We start from the raw sequence: 19148 nt of genomic DNA, 5'->3' as shown, positions 1-19148 counted from the left end.
ATTTAAAAATAGTGAATCAATTTTCAGTGCTACCAGTGAATGAAAATATTTACCTATACCCTAAAAGTAGTGAGTAATTTAATTTAAAAGGCATAAAAGAATAATTTACAGTTGTTGTATTTGCAAATCCTAAATACTAGTTACATTATCAGTTTTAAAGTATTGACTTATATTTTGTTTCCTTGAATTTCTTTTTTGTATCCTTTGTATTTATTGAATACAGCAAACTGTTCACATAGATTTCTGTAATATCTTATTGTAAATTGGATATTAAACTTGGTTCTTTCAAACTTACTGTGCATAATACAATTTCCACTTTCTTATTGATTTGTATGAATGATTACATATTCTTGATATGGGCCCTTTGTTGGTTATATTTAGAGCAAATATTTTTTCCTGCTCTGGATTGTTATTGTACTCTTTACGTATTGTCTTTTGGTAAACAGAGTTTTAAAATTTAATATAGTCTGATTTAGCAGACTTTGTCTTTAAGGTTAGTGCTTTTTGTGTCCTGTAAGTAAGGTTTTCCTACTCTTATATAGATGTTCTCTTAGCTAATCTAGAAGTTTTATTGTATGTAATCAATTTTTGTATATTATGTGAAGTAGGGACCAAAATTTACTTTTTCTGTACGCATATCCAATTTTCCCAGCAACATTTAGTAGAAAGCCTGTCACTTTACCATTGCTCTGCAGTGTTAGCTTTGTAGAAAATGAAGATCTATGTATGTATGGATTTCTTTCTCAGTCCCTTTTTCTATTTTGGAAATTAAAAAAAAATTATCTTTGCACCAAGACTATGTTGTCTTGAATACTATAGTTTCATAATAAGTCTTGAAATCCAGTAGAACTGTTCTTTTGATCTTTCAAAATTGTCAGAGCTTTCCTTGGCTTTTTGCATTTCCAAATACATTGGGTTGGCTTGAACTATACAGATATCCACTTCTTTATAAATCAAAATAGTAAAATTTCACCATTTTATTTGGTTTATCCTAGTAGAATCAGTGTGTCAACTTCCTTTGTATTTTAATTGCAATGAATTTTAGAGCAGTAGAGGGAAAACTGACATCCCAACAATATGGAGTCTTTTCACGCGTACGCGTGGAACATTGTTTCTTTAGGTCTTTGTTCCTTTTGTTCAGTAATGTTTTGTAGTTTCTGTAAAGAAGCTTTATGCATACCTTTTTCCTGATTTATTTCTATATATTTGGTATTGCTTAATTTTAGTTTAGGTACTACTTTAGTATAGTTTTATTTTAAACTTTTGTTGCTGGTATATGGAAATGCAGATGATAAATATGTGTTGATCTGTGGTGTAGCAATCTAGCTAAACTTTTGAAATATAGCAGTTTGCAGATTCTTCTGGATTTGCTCCTTGTGCAATCAGATCATCTGCAAAGCATACCAGTTTTATTTTCCAATCTTTTTACCTTTTATTACATTTCCCCTTATTTCCTTATTGTATTCTTGTAACAGAAATGGTGTAGCAGGCGTCTTTATCTTGTTCCCAGTCTCAAGGGGAAATATTTTACCATCAGATACATTTTACTATCAAATATTACGGTTTAATTTCTTTTGGCTAATATACACATGTTATATATTCTTCCACCTCTTATTTTTAAACTTTCTATATTATTTTGTTTTAAAAATGTCTCTTGAAAACAGCATGTAATGGAATTTTGTTTTCTAACCAGTATGACAGTGTCTTTTAATTGTAGTACTTGGTCTATTTGTATTTTTTCCCTACATCTATCACCTATCTAGAATAATTTTCCTTCTGTTTATCCATTTACTTTAGGGCTGGCCTGCTGATAACAAATCACCTCAATTTTTGTTTGTCTGAAAACATCTTTATTTACCTTTGCTCTTAAAGGTTATTTATGCGTTTCTGCTTGATATGAAATTGTAGGTTGACAGTTATTTTCCTTTAGCACTTTGAATGTATTTCAATGCAGTGTCATTAAGGCTCTTTTTTTAAAGTGAAAGAATCAGTGGTCAGTCAGTGTCTTTGAAAGTTATATGTCTTTTTCCTTTTAAACTTAGCTCATTGTCTTTGAATTTCAACAGTTTGGCTGTATTGTGCCTAGGAGTGGATTTCTCTTTACTTGTTGTGTTTATGGTTTATAGAATATTCAGTGAGTCATAATCTTTCTGGCCTCCATGATTTTGGATTAGAAATCAGCTACTAATCTTATTGATTATTCCAAGTACGTGGTGAGTTGCTTCTCTCTTAATGCTTTCAAGATTCTCTTTTTATCTTTGGCTTTCAACAGGTTGATTACTAAGTGTCTCTATGTAGATTTCTTTGTATTTCTCCTACATGGAATCATTGAGCTTCTTGGATATATAGATTTAATTCTTTTGTCAAATTTGAGAAGCTTTCAACCATTACTCTTTTTTTTTTCCTTTTTCAGTTTTATTAGGTAGAATTATTACAGTTCAACTGCACATACACATTGTATTGCATGTAAATACATATATACAGTATACTGCATGTATTTTTAGTTTACATATATGTACTCATCATTGTTTCTAAGAACAGATTAGAGCTTTAGCTTTGTAAACTTACATAGTTATCAAAGGAATAAAGCCAACTACAAAATAAGAATCAGCAGGATGCAGTAATCCAATCATAAAGGACAGTCAAATGTGTATGCTTACACATATTCAAGAAATCAATCATCTTAGTTATAAATAATAAGTAGTTCATTCATGTCCTTATTATTATTTTTTTTTTAATTCCTCATATAAATGATGTCATATGGCATTTTTCTTTCTCTTTCTGGCCCACTTCACTTAGAATGACAATCTTCAGGTCCATCCATATTGTTGCAAATGGCATTGTCTTATTCTTTTTTATGGCTGAGTAGTGTTCCATTGTATATATGTACCATATCTTCTTTATCCAATCATCTGTTGATGGACATTTGAGTTGTTTCCATGTCTTGGCTATTGTAAATAGTGCTGCTATGAACACTGGGGTGCATGTGTCTTTTTGAATTAAGGTTCCCTCTGGATATATATGCCCAGGAGAGGGATTGCTGGATTACATGATAAGTCTACTTTTTTTTAAGAATTTTTTTTATTGAGTTATAGTCATTTTACAATGTTGTATCACATTCCAGTGTAGAGCACAATTTTTCAGTTATGCATGAACATACATACATTCATTGTCACATTCTCTTTTGCTGTGAGCCACCACAAAATCCTGTATATATTTCCCTGTGCTACACAGTACAATCTTGTTTATCTATTCTACATTTTGAAATCCCAGTCCCTTCCCACCCCCTGTCCCCCTGGCAACCACAAGTTTGTATTCTATGTCTATGAGTCTGTTTCTGTTTTGTATTTATGTTTGGTTTTTTGGTTTTTTTTTTTTAGATTCCACATATTAGCGATCTCATATGGTATTTTTCTTTCTCTTTCTGGCTTACTTCACTTAGAATGACATTCTCCAGTAACATCCATGTTGCTGCAAATGGCGTTATGTTGTCGGTTTTTATGGCTGAATAGTATTCCATGTATAAATGTCCATCAACAGATGACTGGGTAAAGAAGATGTTGTATATTTAACCATTACTCTTTAAAATGTTATTTCTGCTCCTTTACTATCTCCTTTCCTTTTGTGACTTGAAATGTATGTACATGTTGGTATGCTTGATGATGTTCCATAGGTGTCTCAGACTTTTTTCCCACTCTTTTTTCTTTCTGCTTCTCAGACTGAATAATCTGAATTGACCTAACTTCAAGTTTCCTGAGTCTTTCTTTTGTCTTCTTAAATCTGTTGTTGAAACCTGTAGTGAATTTTCATTTGTATTTGTACTTTTCAACTCCAGAATTTCTATTTGGCTCCTTTTTTTCAATAATTTATTAATCTATTTCTGTCTATCTTATTGATACTCTCTGTGTGTTGAGACATCATTCTCTCCATTTCCTACAGTTCTTAATCTATGGTTCCTTTTAGCTATTTGAGCATATTTAAGGTAGTTGATTTAAAATCTTTTAATCTGATTTTAAGACAATTAATTTTAAGTCTGGGCTTCTTCAGGGATGGCTTCTATTAATTTCCTTTTATCCTGTGAATGGGCCATATTTTCTTCTTCCTTTGCATCACTTGTAATTTTTTGTTGAAAAGTAATGGCTTTGAATATTATAATTTGGCACCTTTGGATATCACATGCACCTTCTCCTCTTCCAGGGTTTTTTGTTGCTACTTCTTGTCATTCATGTTGTTGGTTTAGTGACTTTTTTGAACAGGTTTTGGTAAAGTCTGTATTCTTTGTCGTGTGTGGCCACTGAAGTCTTTGTTCTGCTAACTTAGCTGGCAGCTCATGATCTGACTGAGATTTCCTTAAACTTCTGAAACCAACCAACCAACCAACCAAACAACATTTCTCAATCTTTGCAGGTTTGCACTGTTTTAGGGCACTCCTTCAGTGCTTATCTAGACAACTTCAGTGCCTTAGCTTTCATGTCCTACTTGCAGAGAGCCTGAATTAAGCAGAGGTGAGAGCTTAGGGTCTTCTTAGGTGTTTTCTGTGCATTCCTTCAGCCTTGGGTTTGCATGTGGCCTTTTAAATTCCCTGCAATTTGTGGAAACATTCTAAAGCCCTCATTCCCCTGGTATCTCTTTCTCCAGCTTCTTTCTTCACATGGTTTTTTGGTTTGCCTATTGCTTGCCCCAACTGTAATCCTTGCCCCAAGTGGCAGCAGCTAATACATTTGCCTTTAAATGCTTTTGATAAATACCACCCAGGAAGTCACATCAGCCCTGAGAAAGGTCTAAGGCAGTCAAAACAGAGGGACATATTTGCATCAACCTTTCAGTCATCCACCAGACAGGTCAAAACACACAGCTACAGCTCTTGAGAATAAAATCAGTATTGCTCCCTCTTGTACTAGTGACCTGTACCAGGAATGCAGGTTGTTGACCTCGAGGCCACCACAGGTCTGGGAAGTTGGGTAGGGAAATAGAGTAAGTTAGAATGCCACAGAACTCTCTTTTCAAAATTCAGCAGCTTTTCCTCCTTTATTAAGCATTCCCCTGATAGTTCTAAATTTTTAGTTGGATTCCAGGGTTCCCAAATAATTGATTCTGACAGGTTTTGTCAGCTTATTCATTGCTTTTGTGGAAAGGTGGAGTTTTGGAGTTCCCTATTCTACCACTTTTGCTTTACTCTAATCTCCCAACTCTTTTTATCATTGCATCATCTTTAACTTAACAATAATGTTAGTGATAATAAGAATCTTCATCTTTTGAATTTAATGAAAGTATCTTTGGCTTCTACAAAGAAATATCACAGTTGCAGTTTTTGAGCCATTTATCCTTTAATTATGTCAAGGGAATATCTTTTTTTCCCCTGTTTAAATTTTTTCCTGTGATCTACTTAAAAGAATTTCATGTTAATAGGCTTTATATTTTTGAAGGATAAATGACTCTTGGCCATCATATATTTTTAGATAGAATATTATTAAACTATACTGAATTCTCTTTGTCTTTACCTTCTTTAAGATTTTTTCATTTATATTCAGAGTAAGATTGTTCACTAGATTCATAGTCAGATTTTGATTTCAGGACTTGGCTACTTTCTCAAAATGAATTAAGCCTTTCATCTTTTTCTTTTCTTAGAAACATGTCCTTTAGGATTGGATAGTTTTTGGGTTCTGAAAGTTTGAAATAACTTCTAAAATTATCCCAGCTTGCAGCCATTTGAAGGGAGGGCAAACTTTTTTGAAGCTCTTTTAAAATTCCTGCCTAGTTCTTGGTCTATTCTGGTTGTCTACGTCTTAACTTAAAGGGGGATTACTTGCAGGAAGGCATCAAATTAGTTGGAGAACAAGAAAGTCAATTCAAGATATTGTAAGGTAGTGTTATGTTGTGGAAGGCCTTATATGCCATTTAAAAGTGGCCTTATCCCATTGTCAGTAAGGGGGACTGTTGAAAGTTTTTGAAGAAAATGATCTTTATTATCTGATGATCAAATCTTATCACTCCAGAGATGGGTATGGAGTGATATAGAAGCCCAGGTGTGAGCTGATGAGGGTCTGAAATATTGAGGCAGTGGAACTGAAAGAGGAAACAGATGCAAAAGTCAGTGTGTTTGAAGAATTGACATGACTTAATGGTATCCTACAAAAAATATTACTAAAGTTTTATTCTGTAAGATTTTAAGTTCAGAATTATATGTATGGTAAAAAATAGTAATATTCTTTAGCAATCAGAAATTTTAAAAAATTAATGTGATACTTATATTCATTAGAAAATTAAGAAGACATTTCTTACACATTGAGTGAAAAATATTTTGCTCCAGGATATTGAAAGACCTCTGTTACTAGTTTGCCAGCATACTGACTGCACTCTTTTCTCCAGATTACCATTGTTTTCATCATAGAACTTTCTTGAGCACCTGTTTTCCTCCCCTCTGGATTCAACTTCATCAGAGCAGGCAACCTACAAGCTTATTCCTGTTTTTCCTTAATTGTCTTCTTTATTTTAGTTCTAAAAACTGATTTCCTTCACATTATTAAGTGATCAGAACTGAGATTTTCAGGAGTTGATATAGGTCAACGAAAATTAAGACATTGAAATCAGAATTTAATGGAAATAGAATTTATTTCATAAAATGGATATAATAGCTTTTATCCATGTAGATAAAGCAGCCTCTCATTTATTTTGGTGTATTTTCAATGCATCTTGAGTATGTCATTTATTTTATTGATATACCTGTCTGATGAAAGTAAAATATAATAAAGACTAGTAAACATATAATTAATAAGCATATAATTTTATATATAATAAAGTATAATTGATTTATTTCTAAAAAGTTCATATCCTTTTTGCTGTTAATATCATGGCTAAACTTTCCCGGGAAGCGAAGAGAAATAATCGCAAATTGCCGTTCAAATATAAATTATTTACATAGGTTTGCCAAAGAGAGAAAACTTACGTTTTGCAATACATGTTAAAATGAAATTTTTTTCTTTTTCTAGGACATACCGAGGGAGAACATATTTTAAACGGCACTTTTATAAGCAAGCAGTTCAAGATCTTTCTATTGCAATTCACTTAGATCCTAATAACTGGTTAGCATTGTATTATAGAGCCTGCTTATTTAGAAAGAGTAATCCTTTAAGAGCACTACAGGATTATAGTGTTTCAGGTACTTCACCTTCAACTGCACATACGTAGGAATTTAATCTGAGGTTCAGCGGCTCACCTTCATGGGGTGGAATACTAACGTGGGATGACTAATGAAATATGTATATTATTATATAGTTCTATGTACATACTTATAAATACATGTTTTGTAGTATATATATTTATTTATACTTATAACCTATAATCGTTTAGCTAAAAATGTTTCTTTTAGTGTGTGTGATTGTGTATTTACACGTGTATAACCGTGGTAAAGAGAGAATGGCATATCAAAGAAATCTCTTTCTATGTATTGAGTTCTAAGGATATTTTTGGAAATTCAGGTGTACTTCTTAGTCATCTGGCTAAATTGGCAGTGAATTTTCCTGGTGAGCTGTGTCCTACTCCCAGCCCATAAATTAGTTAAATTCAGAGTTTTTTAAACCCTTAAACCAAAAGTGGGCTTTGAGAATCCTCAGTTAAAGGATACCAACAGCTAAGAGTGGCCATTTCCACCTTAACCTGTACCAGCACATTCTTATATGTCTAGCACAGTTCTAGGCAGAGCTAAGTGCTCAATAAACAGTTTCCAGCTGAATAAATTAGCTCATCTTGACTGGCAAAGTCTAGCCGGAGTCCAACACTCCAAACATAGCCGTGTTCATCTGGGTGCCAAGTGCTGCAATCTCATCGTCCTAGGTGAGGCAGAATCTAGAGATTAAGGAAGTCACTAAATGCTTGGGAAGAGAATCCACAGCTCCTTGAGGAAGGCAATCTAAGATGATTGTTCCCTGATGTCTCTAAGTCCATTTGCCTTCTGAGATCACCCTTCCATGAATATTCAAATAAAGTAACTCAAAGCCCATCCTATGTGCTGAGAGGAGTCTACAGCCCTCCTGCCTATTTCCAAGGATTCTTGGAAGAGAGGGCTGGGGATTCCTGTTCAGTTCCCTTGTCATCCTTACATCTAATTTCTGCTCTCTGATTGATTCTCCATTTTTGTTCACCAATTCATTTCTTGTGGCTACTGTCTGTTACTGAAAGTTTTAGGGTTCAGAGGATAAAGTTAGCACAGATAATTTAAATTTGAAGGGTAAATAACCCGATTTCTGTAAGTTTAGCTTTTATCTAGCTCTGTCAGCCCTGTCCATCTGCCATCTGGCTGAACCGCTTTCTTCCTGGTATTCCTAAAAGCCTCTTTTTCATATTTCCCTCTTCTCCAAGTTTCGGGTTCCTCACCCGCTCTTTTCTAGGCTATCACAATAATACAAATCCTCGTTATTTCGTTATTTAGAGCAGACTTGCTTACTTTTGGCCTCAATCCTTTCCCTTAGGTGAGCCTAAGGAGTTTTATCTCCCAAAATCAAAAAAGGACCTTCAAGATATTTTTCTAAGCATAATAATGTCTAACATTTATTAGGTATTTTACTACTTGCCAGACACTATTCTAAATGCTATATATGGAGTGTCTCGATTACTCTTCAGAATAATGCTGTGAGGTAAGTAATGTTGTCATGCCCATTTTACTGATGAGAAAACCAAAGCACAATCTACAGCCATACCATCCTGAATGCACCCAGTCTCGTCTGATCTTGGAAGCTAAGCAGAGTCGGGCCTGCTTAGTACTTGGATGGGAGAAAACCAAAGCACAGAGAGGTTAAGTAATTCTAATATATTTTTTTTTCCCTCAAGAAGAATGTTTCTATTTTTCTAGACTAACTACCAAAACTGAAGCTGGCTTTCTCCTTGCTAGGCAATCAGACTGTGAATTGAAAAGTCAGATTGCCTTCAAGTGATTATTTCTTTAATCTGTATGATCATTGCTTACACTAGGTATACTTCCCAAAAACTAGTACCATGAATACTTGTGTACCAGACTCTGAACATTCTGCACATTTCATGCATTATGCACATTTGGCAAAACTTTCCCTTTTTACGCAGAATGTGCTTGAGAAGCTTAGAAGATATGGATCAAATGTGGAAATCTCATCTAATTCACTACATATTTTTGAAAGTCAAGGGGGAAATCAGTAAGTGAGGAGATGAGATGACCTCTAGACTGGTCACTGATGAAAGCCACACACCTGGAGTACTGAGAGGAGGTTATTTTTGCCCCATGCTTCTGTCTTTTGGGACATGCATGGTTAGGTTGCCTGCCTTAACTCTAAGGCCTGCTTGCATTGAAGTAGCCCCTTTGAGCTGCACTTCCTGGTAGATGTTTAGAAGCCTGATATCTGCTGTTTGCCATAGTCTGGGCTTGTTCTGGAACCTGCTCCTTGGCCAATAATGATGCCTTCCTGTCTTCCTGATAATAACAGGTCATAAAGGGCAATGGCGCCTTTCTGACTTCAATCCACTGAACTGAATAAGTTAGATTCTAGGGCCATCTTTGCCGTTGATTTGCATTACAGCCACAGCCAATGTACCTAACCCCTTTGGACCTGAATCTCTGCATCTGTAAAGTGAGTGGACTGTCCTAGATTACCACCAGGATTTCTTCCAGCTCCATTGAGTTTGTGAAGTGTGATAGTCACATTGCTACTTATGAACAAATACATTTTTTACGTGAATACTATTTTTTCCTCACCAAATAAGTACACTTATTATAGCTAGGTTTTATTTTGTGTAATGTTAAAAAATAAGAATAAGAGTAGAAAGGAGTATAAACTAAAAGATAACTCGGATATGTTTTTTCAGAACCCAAATAAGATACATACTTTTATTTTTAAGCTCTCATATATGATGGCTGTGAGAATCTTGGTTGTTTTCTACATCGAGGCATACTCTATGCAGATCTAAAACTTTGGTTGCTCGCAGTTTGTGACTTTGAAGCTGTTATTTCTCTGGAAAGGTACGCTTTCCGTTTTAGTCTTACTGATTTCATTTTTGTATAAGTTTAAGAAAATACTTAAATGAAAGAAAAAGCTTTCTGTTCTCATCATTAATGGCCTTGTAAAATATGAGACAATTATGAAGTCATCCTAGAATTAGAATACTACTTCTAAAAATAAGATTACTTCTAAAATAAGAGCTATTTTCAACATCTGTTTGCCTCAGATGCTTTTGCGAATTTTAGAGATTGAATGGATTTGAGAATAATTTAAATCCATGGATAACAAAATCAGTAAGTAATTAAAAACAGTTTGGGGATGCCCAGATTAGGACTTTTTGAAGTTAAGTTCATGGAAAACTGTCATCAAGTTTTAAAATAATGGCAGAATATTCTGCTTGATATATTGTTGGTATGCACAATGTATGACTCACTGGGAGGAAATCTTCCATCTAGAACTTCTGACTACATTTTGTTTAGTAAAGCAAAAGGAAAAAGCAAATACCATTAGAAAAGAGGTTCATGAAGAAACAGACTGAAAGTTACATACACCAGTCAGAAAGCCAGGCTGTAAAAAACAGAATTTAATTAAATAATTACTCTTCTTTCCAAAGAAGCATTCATTAAAATGGAGGGTGTCAGAAAGAGTAGCAAATCATGCCAGTTCTGTGCAACCAGCAGACTGCTGACTTAGCTTATTTAAGGTAAACTTTGACGTTGACTCAGGGAAGTCATGGAGCATGGCTCCATAATGGCCACAGTGGTTTTCTCTTGCATATTTTTGAGTCAGGAAGAGAAAGAAATGAGTACCAGCTGCAGAAAGCCAGGAAGTGGGCAGTAGGCAAAGGGTCAGGGTTTCCATGAAGCTGGGCTGCAAGCTGTGTAGGTTCCTCGTTCTGAAATGGAGGCATGGAGCAAATGATTTCTAAGGTCATTTCTATATTGAAAACGGTTTGATTCTAGGAGAGAAAAACGTTTATATGATACAGAAAAGCAGCTGGGTTAATACTTATGTGGAGAGGATTTTTAACCCTACGCCTCAAGAATATTGCTGTTTCTCACTGTTCCTCACCTTTCCTCATGGCGAATATAACATAGCCTAAGGCAAAAATTGAGTTGAGGAAAAAGAAGCTTGTAAATTCAGGATAAGTCAAGATTAAGTCAAGGAAGAGTGAAATGTTGCTAAGAGTCTAGGAGACTTCAGGAATTCTGTTCCTAGCATAGACTCTACAAATGTTTATTCCTTATCAAGGATTTTATAAAGGTGCTCATAATTTTTAATAGAAAGTAATTAACAAATGTACTTTGCTTTAGTAAAACATTGAAAAAAAACAAAACCCTGATATTTATTGATGTGTGTATTTCATTAGTTTCATTTATAATTTGAGAACATTTGGAATAATTAAAATGTCTAATAAGATTTTGTTTTCTCTTTTTTTTTTTTTTAGAACTGTTACTATGGCTTATATAAATATTGGCCTCATATATCTACTATACCTAGATAACTACATAGAAGCCACTTGGTATTTTTCTGAGGCTATTAGACTTGACCCTTCATATATTCAAGGGTATATTTGTCGAGCAGAAGCCTATCATAAGGTACTTAAGTTTTGAGAATATGGGTTTTTAAAATCTTTAATTTCTAAAAGTTTGATTTTTAAAAATTTTAATTTCCTGAATGTTTGGTGAAAAAGATGTTATGGTTGAGGGTAAAAAACTGAAAAGCTAAACAGAAAAAAAAAAAACTAGAATGTATGATATAATCATATTTACTTTAAACTATATAGTGGGTATATGTGATCATTCTTCAAAAATTAAAGATAATTTAAAAAAAAAGAAGGTTTTGCATCATCATCTTTTTTTTTCTTTTACTTCTCTGTATCCCACGTGTTTTGATGATACTTAAGAAAAACATGTACATTAGGAGAGATTCCTGCAAAATTTCTGTATTGAAGTGTGGGAGGGGATAAATATCAGAAAGGAAGCAATCAGTATTATTATGAGCTAATATAATACTGTTTCTGTTTATCACTCAACAGTTGCATAAATTGAAAAAGGCAGTGAGAGAGTTATCTCGTGCTATCCACCTCCAGCCAGATAGGACCCAGTTATATATAATAAGGTATGAACATAGAAATGGAATTCTTCTTGGGATAACTTAGCATCTGAGCTAGATGTTGGAATTCTTAGGTCTCTCTTGATCCTTCTTTGTTCTATATTTAATCTCCCAGAAATGGCCATCCCCAACCAGTCAGATATAGTTATTGTTTTTGTTAAGCTTTAAGATAATTTATGAGATAACCAGACCTTTCCCTTCGTTCTCTCCTTGCATCAAAACACAACTGTTTAGTGTTTAAGTTCTTTGAAGCCTCTCTCGATTACTAGTTAGTTATCACAGATCTCATGAACAGTTGTTTGATTGTGTCCAGAGGTACCAAGTATAAAACTCAGATAATTCTGTGGGGAAGAAAATGACACATTGAGTTGTATTTCAAATGCAGTAGCGCTTGCTATAAAGGGACCCATTGCAAATTAATGAGTTATCACTACTAAACATATGTTATAATCACTAACATGGGAAATGGGCTTAACAGATGTGGGAAAATGCACTGGAACAATGCTTTCTGATAAGGGCTGGCTTTGTCTTTTAACTCTTGAGCCATGTTTTATGTCCCTTGAACTGTGTTTATCTTTTATAATTTCTCAGCAACAGAATATAACATTTTAAATACTGATAAGTATAGAAAGATTGGAGTACTTTTCTTTCAGCTTCATGTTTCCTAAATTGTCTTCTCCTTACATCTCCATGCTGGTTGGCCTATTTAGACATGCATAAAATATTTATAACCTTTACATTGTTTTCATCATATATATATAAGTATAAATGAATGTATTGTAGTTTAAAATTTTAAGTAACTGGGTATAAAAATCTTTTTTGAAAAAAATGATTTTTAACTGCTCCAAATTAAAAAGCTATTATTTCTTACAGAGGACAGTATCTTCTTAAAATGAAATTTTATGATCTTGCAAAGTTCACTATTTATCAAATAGCAGAAATGAACAAAGGTAAATATAATTAAATAGAAAATTAAAATTATCTTAATTTAAAAAATACCTTTTAAATTTTTTATACTATTTGCAACAGCAATGTATAACATGAAGGACTCACTTGAAAGTCAGAGTTAGATTTTGAAACTTTAAAACTTCAGTTTCACATGTGTATAACCAATTAGTAAAATGCTTCATAACATAGTAAATTTTGTGAGAGATTGTTATAAGAAATACCAGGCTGATACTTTTATTTTTTTGTGTTTGTATTTGGGATGTCTTGTTGTTCATAGATAGTAAAGAGATTTTAGTATCATATTGCTTTATTAATTCATATTAGAAATATAGACTATAGATTGCTCAACTTCCTTAAAATAATTATATCCTAAATCCTAGCTACTTGGCAAAGTTATTGATAAACTTTCCTTTATTTTTAGGTCTCATTGAATTGAGTCCTATACAGCAAGCCCTCATTTATTCATTTTGTGAGAACCATGACAAGGCCATGCAGGTCTTGGACGGAATCACTTTGAGTAGGCCTGATATCACCATGTGTGCTCTATTAGCAAAAGCTCAAATGAAGGCCAAGAGAAACAAGGTGAAAAGTCTTCTGTAACGTTTACTAAAACTATTAATGGAATTTTTATATTGTGCTTAGAATTACAGCTTACATTTTTTTTTGCAAATTTAAATGATACCATTTATTTATTTATTCTTCTGTTAATTAACATTTGGATTGTTTCCTTTTATTTATTTTTTTCCTCTTAAGAGTAAGGATGTTATAAATATTCTTTCTCATGTCTTGTTAACATACTGGCATGGAGAGAATGTAAATGTTTTACTTTCAAGAAAATATAACATTGTTCCGTAGGGCGGTACCAATTTTTTCTCTCGCCTGTGGGGTATGAGTGTTCCTGTTGCTCTCCACCCTTTGTGATGGCTGGTGGTGCCAGACTTTACTTCTGTCAATTTGGTGGATGAAAACTAATGTCTCCTTGTGGTCTTAATGCACATTTTTCAGTTTGAACATCTTTTTATATGTTGATTGGCTGCTCATTTCCTGTTCTATCAACATCCTGTACACATTTTTTGTTTGTTTGTTCTGTTCTTATCGATTTCGGGCATTGAAAAACTAAGTGCTGTGTATTAATCCTTGCTTGGTTATATGTGTGCCATGTATCCTCTTGCAATTTGATGATGTCTTTTGATGAACAGAGATTCTTAATTTTAATGTAGTTGAACAACCCTCTTGTTTAAGAAGTCCTCCCTGTGCTAAGGTCATAAAGATATTTTCCCATATGTTCTTCTAAAAGTTTGAAAGTTTTGCTTTTTCATTTAGGACCTTACTCTACCCTAAACTGATTTTTTTTGAGTGCAAGAGAGTGATACAATTTCAGTTTTCCCCATATGGATACTCGAATGTTCCAGGATCATTAATTACAGCGTACTCCTAACTCAAAGATCTGTAGTGGTACATCTATCATAACTTTTCATGTATGTGCAGATCTGATTTTGGGCTCCCTGTTCTGTTCCTTTGGTCAATTTTCCTATCCCTGGCCTAATTATACAATGTCTTAATTACCATAGCTGTATTGTAAGTTTTGACACCTGATAGAGCAAGTCAGCACACTATATTCTTCTCCAGGAAATTCCTGGTTATTCTTAGGCTTTTATTCTTCCATATACATTTTAAAATTCAGCTTGTCAAGATTGATTAAAGACCCTGCTGGAATTTTTATTGAATTGTATTGAATCTCTAGACTATTTTAGAGAGAACCGACATCTCTGAGATACCGAATTCCTGTTTTGGAATACTCTTCCATTTACACTCACCTCCCTGCCTCCCCCACGTAGCTCTGCCAGGAGCCTGAGGTTACCTTGGATTGCCCTCTTCTACCCAATCAATAGTCATTTTCTCTTGGTTTTTCTTTCTCAGTATCTCTCAAATCCACGTCCTTTCTCTGTTTCTATAGTCGTTATCCTAGTCCAGAACATATTTTTATTTTGTTTGAATTATAGAAAAGTCTTGCACTCTTCCAAGCTTTTATCCACAGAGCTGCCACAGTGTTGTGTTCAGAATGTAAGTATGCCTTAACCTGCAGCCCCTCCAGGGCTTCCTGAGGAGATTTTTTAGAACAGTGATGGAGAGAAAGGCGGGCGTCAGCTAGAGGAGGAAGCAGGAGAAAGTGAAGGTGTGTTCACTGTAACTTAAACGGGAGGGAGGCATTATGGACTCACGGAGACGGTGAAGGGGCGGAGATCCGCAAGAGGAAAGAGGTAACAGGCTTCTCAGCTGGGGCAGAAGGAGCAGGTAGTCAAAGACCCAGCTTGAGGAGTTAGGTCTGAAAAGGAGGAGAAAGGAAACCAAAGACAGGAGGGAAAAGGTGCAAAGGGAAGAAGATAGAGACTTTGAAAAGTCAAAAGGATAGAATTTGAGACGGTGATGCATTTTTTTCTATGGCAAATTCTCATGCTAAGAGTGAGAATGGAAGGATGGATGTTGAAGTGGGCTGTAACCATGTGGCATAAACTTGGTGGGCACAAAGGACACTTAGCATGTCTAAGTTAAACCTCACTGTTTCTTTAGCAGTTTAATATAATTGAGAAAATGGGCTAAAGATTCATAAGTATTTGTATTTCCGTATAGATACACTGAGTAGCTAGTTATGAAAAGGTGTTTCTGTCTGGAAAATTGACATTTTTTTTCACTAATGAGTTTCAACCATTTTGATAGAATAGTTTAAATGGGTTATTTATTTATTTATTTATTTATTTATTTATTTATTTTTATTGATGTATAGCCAGTTTACAATGTTGTGTTAATTTCTGGTGTGTGACATAGGGATTCAGTTATACATATGTATATTCCTTTTCATATTCTTTTTTGTTACAGGCTATTACAAGATACTGAATATAGTTCTCTGTGCTATACAGTACAACTTTGCTGTTTATCTATAAATGAGTAATTTTTTGATGTTACCTTATTTGCTAGTGTCAGTGGAACCCCCCCTTAAGAGCATAGCAGGACATAATAAAGTTTGATTAAAACTATCTCAGATACTGTCATTGGAGAACTTTTACAGCCTAATAGCCGTCCAGTATTCCCTTCAGGAGTATTGCTTGGAAACTGGTCATAAACTAGTCTATAAATTTCAGTCTGATTTAAGACTACAGGAAAATAGCCTTTAGAATTTAGAAATTATAGTTCCAAAAGTCCACGTGTGTAAGCCTGCTTAGTACCTACTTGCAGCACAGGCCCCCGGGTGGGTCTTGCTGTGATCAGATGCCCCACCTGGGTTCTCTTCTCAGTGTCTTTAGCTGGTTGCCGTGTCCTCGTGTGAAATGAGAGTAGAGCTGTGTGCTCAGGATTCATTTTAACACTTAAAGCTGTCATGTTAAATAAATATAAGAAAGAAACATTCCTTTCCCTCTCTCTTTAAAAAAAAATCATTATAGGAAGCCATGAGAATGTTCAAAAAGGCACTGGATATGTTTTCTCATTCTGAGAAAGGACCAAATGCCATAGAAGCTTCAGCAGACTGTCTATATCACTTGGGACTTTGTTACATGGAGGAAGGCAACTTACAAATGGTAATTTGTGCATTTAGGAGCATAGGTTATTTTTTATTTTAGAAATTGTTTCCTTGCCTTCAGTTCCATTTCTGAGGTCTACTTAAACAGTGATAGATTAGACCAAACCCTCTTACAAAGCTTGGCTTGCTAAAGTCAGTCTGATACTGCAATACCTACTACATTGTTTCATTTATTCACATTTTATTGATACTTGCTTGTCAACAATATTCTAAAGACTAATGTGTGTTTTCCACCAAAACAATAAATCTAACTGTAATAAATTATTCTAACAAAATAATTTCATCATATTAATATAAATGTACTTATTAAATTAAAAGTACTTTAAATTGCTTCAATGTAATGTAGAATGAATGGAAACTGATTAGGATATTGTTTGATTTCTCTTAGTGACAACTGAACAATTCAAATCAGAATAAAACTGACTGTTTAGATGGCCAGACTCACTGAAAGCTAGTTGGTTCAATTATTATGTATTTATTCAGCATTTGACTGTTTTACACAACTCTCCATTTCAAAATTGTCAATGATATGATAAATATGTAAATTAATTGATATTTTCTAGTCACTACTTAGATTATATTACAGCTCCATACAAACACACACACACACACACACACACACACACACACACACCATTCCAGTCCTTATATTCATCGGGGCGGACAGTGTCTGAAACTTGCATCTTCATAACCTTAAAAAATAATTGCACTTCATTAGTTGTTCCATTAAGAAATTCCAATAAATATAAGATTAATTACAAATCTCTTTCATGTTTTTAGCCCTTTTTGACAACCAGAGAAACCTCATTTTGCTTTACAATATTGGAAAAATGTTTGGAGTTCCATTGTTTTGAAATTTCATAACTAGGTATCTGTTGGCTTGCATGGAAAATAAATGTACTAATTGTGATTTCTTTGAAGAAACACAATGTAAAGAATAATGATAAGAAGTATACCTCCCAAAGTACTGTAATCCAACCACATGGATTATGTAGATGTTATTCTGGGAATAAGGGAATCTGTATATTATGTTAATAAATCTGGCTTGTTCATAAATATTTTTTTGGTCCACAAGGTTCACTGGGAGAAATGTATTTTAAAATGGTGAAAAAATAGAATGAAAGCTGTTCAGCAATAACTACATACTGTAATTTATTTACATTTTAAATTAATATATTCTACTTACTAAGTAATTTGCTTTTTAACACTATGCTCTTCTAGGCGGTTGATTCTTTTACAAAAGCTGTGAAAGCAAATCCTGATTTTGCAGAAGGCTTTTATCAACGTGGGCTTTGTAAAGTAAAACTCCACAAAGATAGCTCAATCCTGGATTTTAATCGTGCGATTACCCTCAATCCAAAACATTACCAGGTAATTAAATAAATAATTTCAGTGGTTTGGAAAGTGTGTTAAATTTGCTAAAATGATTAACTCTTTAAATGTTATTGTTATTAGTTAGCAACACTTATCACTTATGCCTACTTTTCAGCTATTTTAAATTTGAATTTGGACTAAATATTATATGATTTTAGGGGAGTGCTATTAATTTTCTTATATACACAGTGGTAATATGGTTATGTAGGAGAATGTCTTCTTCACAGGAGACACATACTGGAAGACTTGGGATGAAGTTTTATGATGTCTACAACTTATTTTCAGATAGTTAAGAAAAAATAGATAAAACAGGTATTGCAAAATGTTAATAACGATTGAATCCAGGTGATAGTCAAATGGATGTTCGTTGTACTATTTCAATTATTCTGTGTGTTTGAGATTTTTTAATAAAAAAGAGTAGGGAAAAAGTATGTATTTTAAGCCATCTTTAGGTGGCATGGATTTGTTTAAACTGTCATACATTTTGGTAGAATTGATGCCTTTACTAAAATGTTTACTCCTGCTTTCCTCCTCTCTTTCTCTGAAAAGGCATATTTAAGCCGAGTAGCCTTCTATGGCTTGAAAGGTAGATACTCAAAAGCAATCTTGAATTGTAATGAAGCCATCAAAATTTACCCTCGGAGTGTGCATGCCTATATCTGCAGAGGAGTTCTGAAATACTACAACAAGGTAAGGCAATCTCCTACCTTGTTCACTGCCATTTTAGAGTGGATAGATGCTCAGATGCCAAACAGGGACTCACTTCCCTTTTTTCTCTGTGAGAGGAGAATTGCCATGGTATGAAGGCAAAACTGTGTACAAGATGGCACACCTTGACAGTACATCGAAAGGGATTTTAATTCATAATTGTTCATAAAATAGTGATATTTTTGACATTTACATTTAAATAACACTGATTATTTTTATTAAGATGATAGTATATATTGATTGTAGAGAATTTGGAAAATACAGAGAGGAATAAAGGAGAAGATTAAAATCACTGATTGTCCCACCATCAAATGGCAATTCCTGGGAGCATTTTGATGTATTTGCATTTAGTCTTTTTCCCTAATAGTATATACTTTCCAAAATTGGGATTATGCTACTTATACAATTTGTGTAATGCCCTGCTTATTACATTTAATTTTTGATGATACAATTTTTAATGA

General features: G+C 33.9%; 1 protein-coding gene across 1 annotated transcript in view; it reads left to right on the top strand.

The window, feature by feature from the left end:
- TTC6 (tetratricopeptide repeat domain 6) overlaps nucleotides 1-19148 on the top strand; it is a 160962-nt gene that overhangs the window by 112521 nt on the left and 29293 nt on the right. The window contains exons 16-24 of the mRNA XM_074365615.1: nucleotides 6990-7159; nucleotides 9865-9985; nucleotides 11413-11563; nucleotides 12004-12086; nucleotides 12954-13030; nucleotides 13450-13610; nucleotides 16469-16603; nucleotides 17827-17976; nucleotides 18529-18669. Coding sequence (XP_074221716.1) covers nucleotides 6990-7159; nucleotides 9865-9985; nucleotides 11413-11563; nucleotides 12004-12086; nucleotides 12954-13030; nucleotides 13450-13610; nucleotides 16469-16603; nucleotides 17827-17976; nucleotides 18529-18669 — 1189 coding nt within the window. The remainder of the gene's footprint in view (nucleotides 1-6989; nucleotides 7160-9864; nucleotides 9986-11412; nucleotides 11564-12003; nucleotides 12087-12953; nucleotides 13031-13449; nucleotides 13611-16468; nucleotides 16604-17826; nucleotides 17977-18528; nucleotides 18670-19148) is intronic.

Source organism: Camelus bactrianus, chromosome 6 (assembly GCF_048773025.1).
Source record: "Camelus bactrianus isolate YW-2024 breed Bactrian camel chromosome 6, ASM4877302v1, whole genome shotgun sequence".
Lineage (NCBI taxonomy): Eukaryota > Metazoa > Chordata > Mammalia > Artiodactyla > Camelidae > Camelus > Camelus bactrianus.
This window is presented reverse-complemented; position numbering and strand designations above follow the sequence as displayed.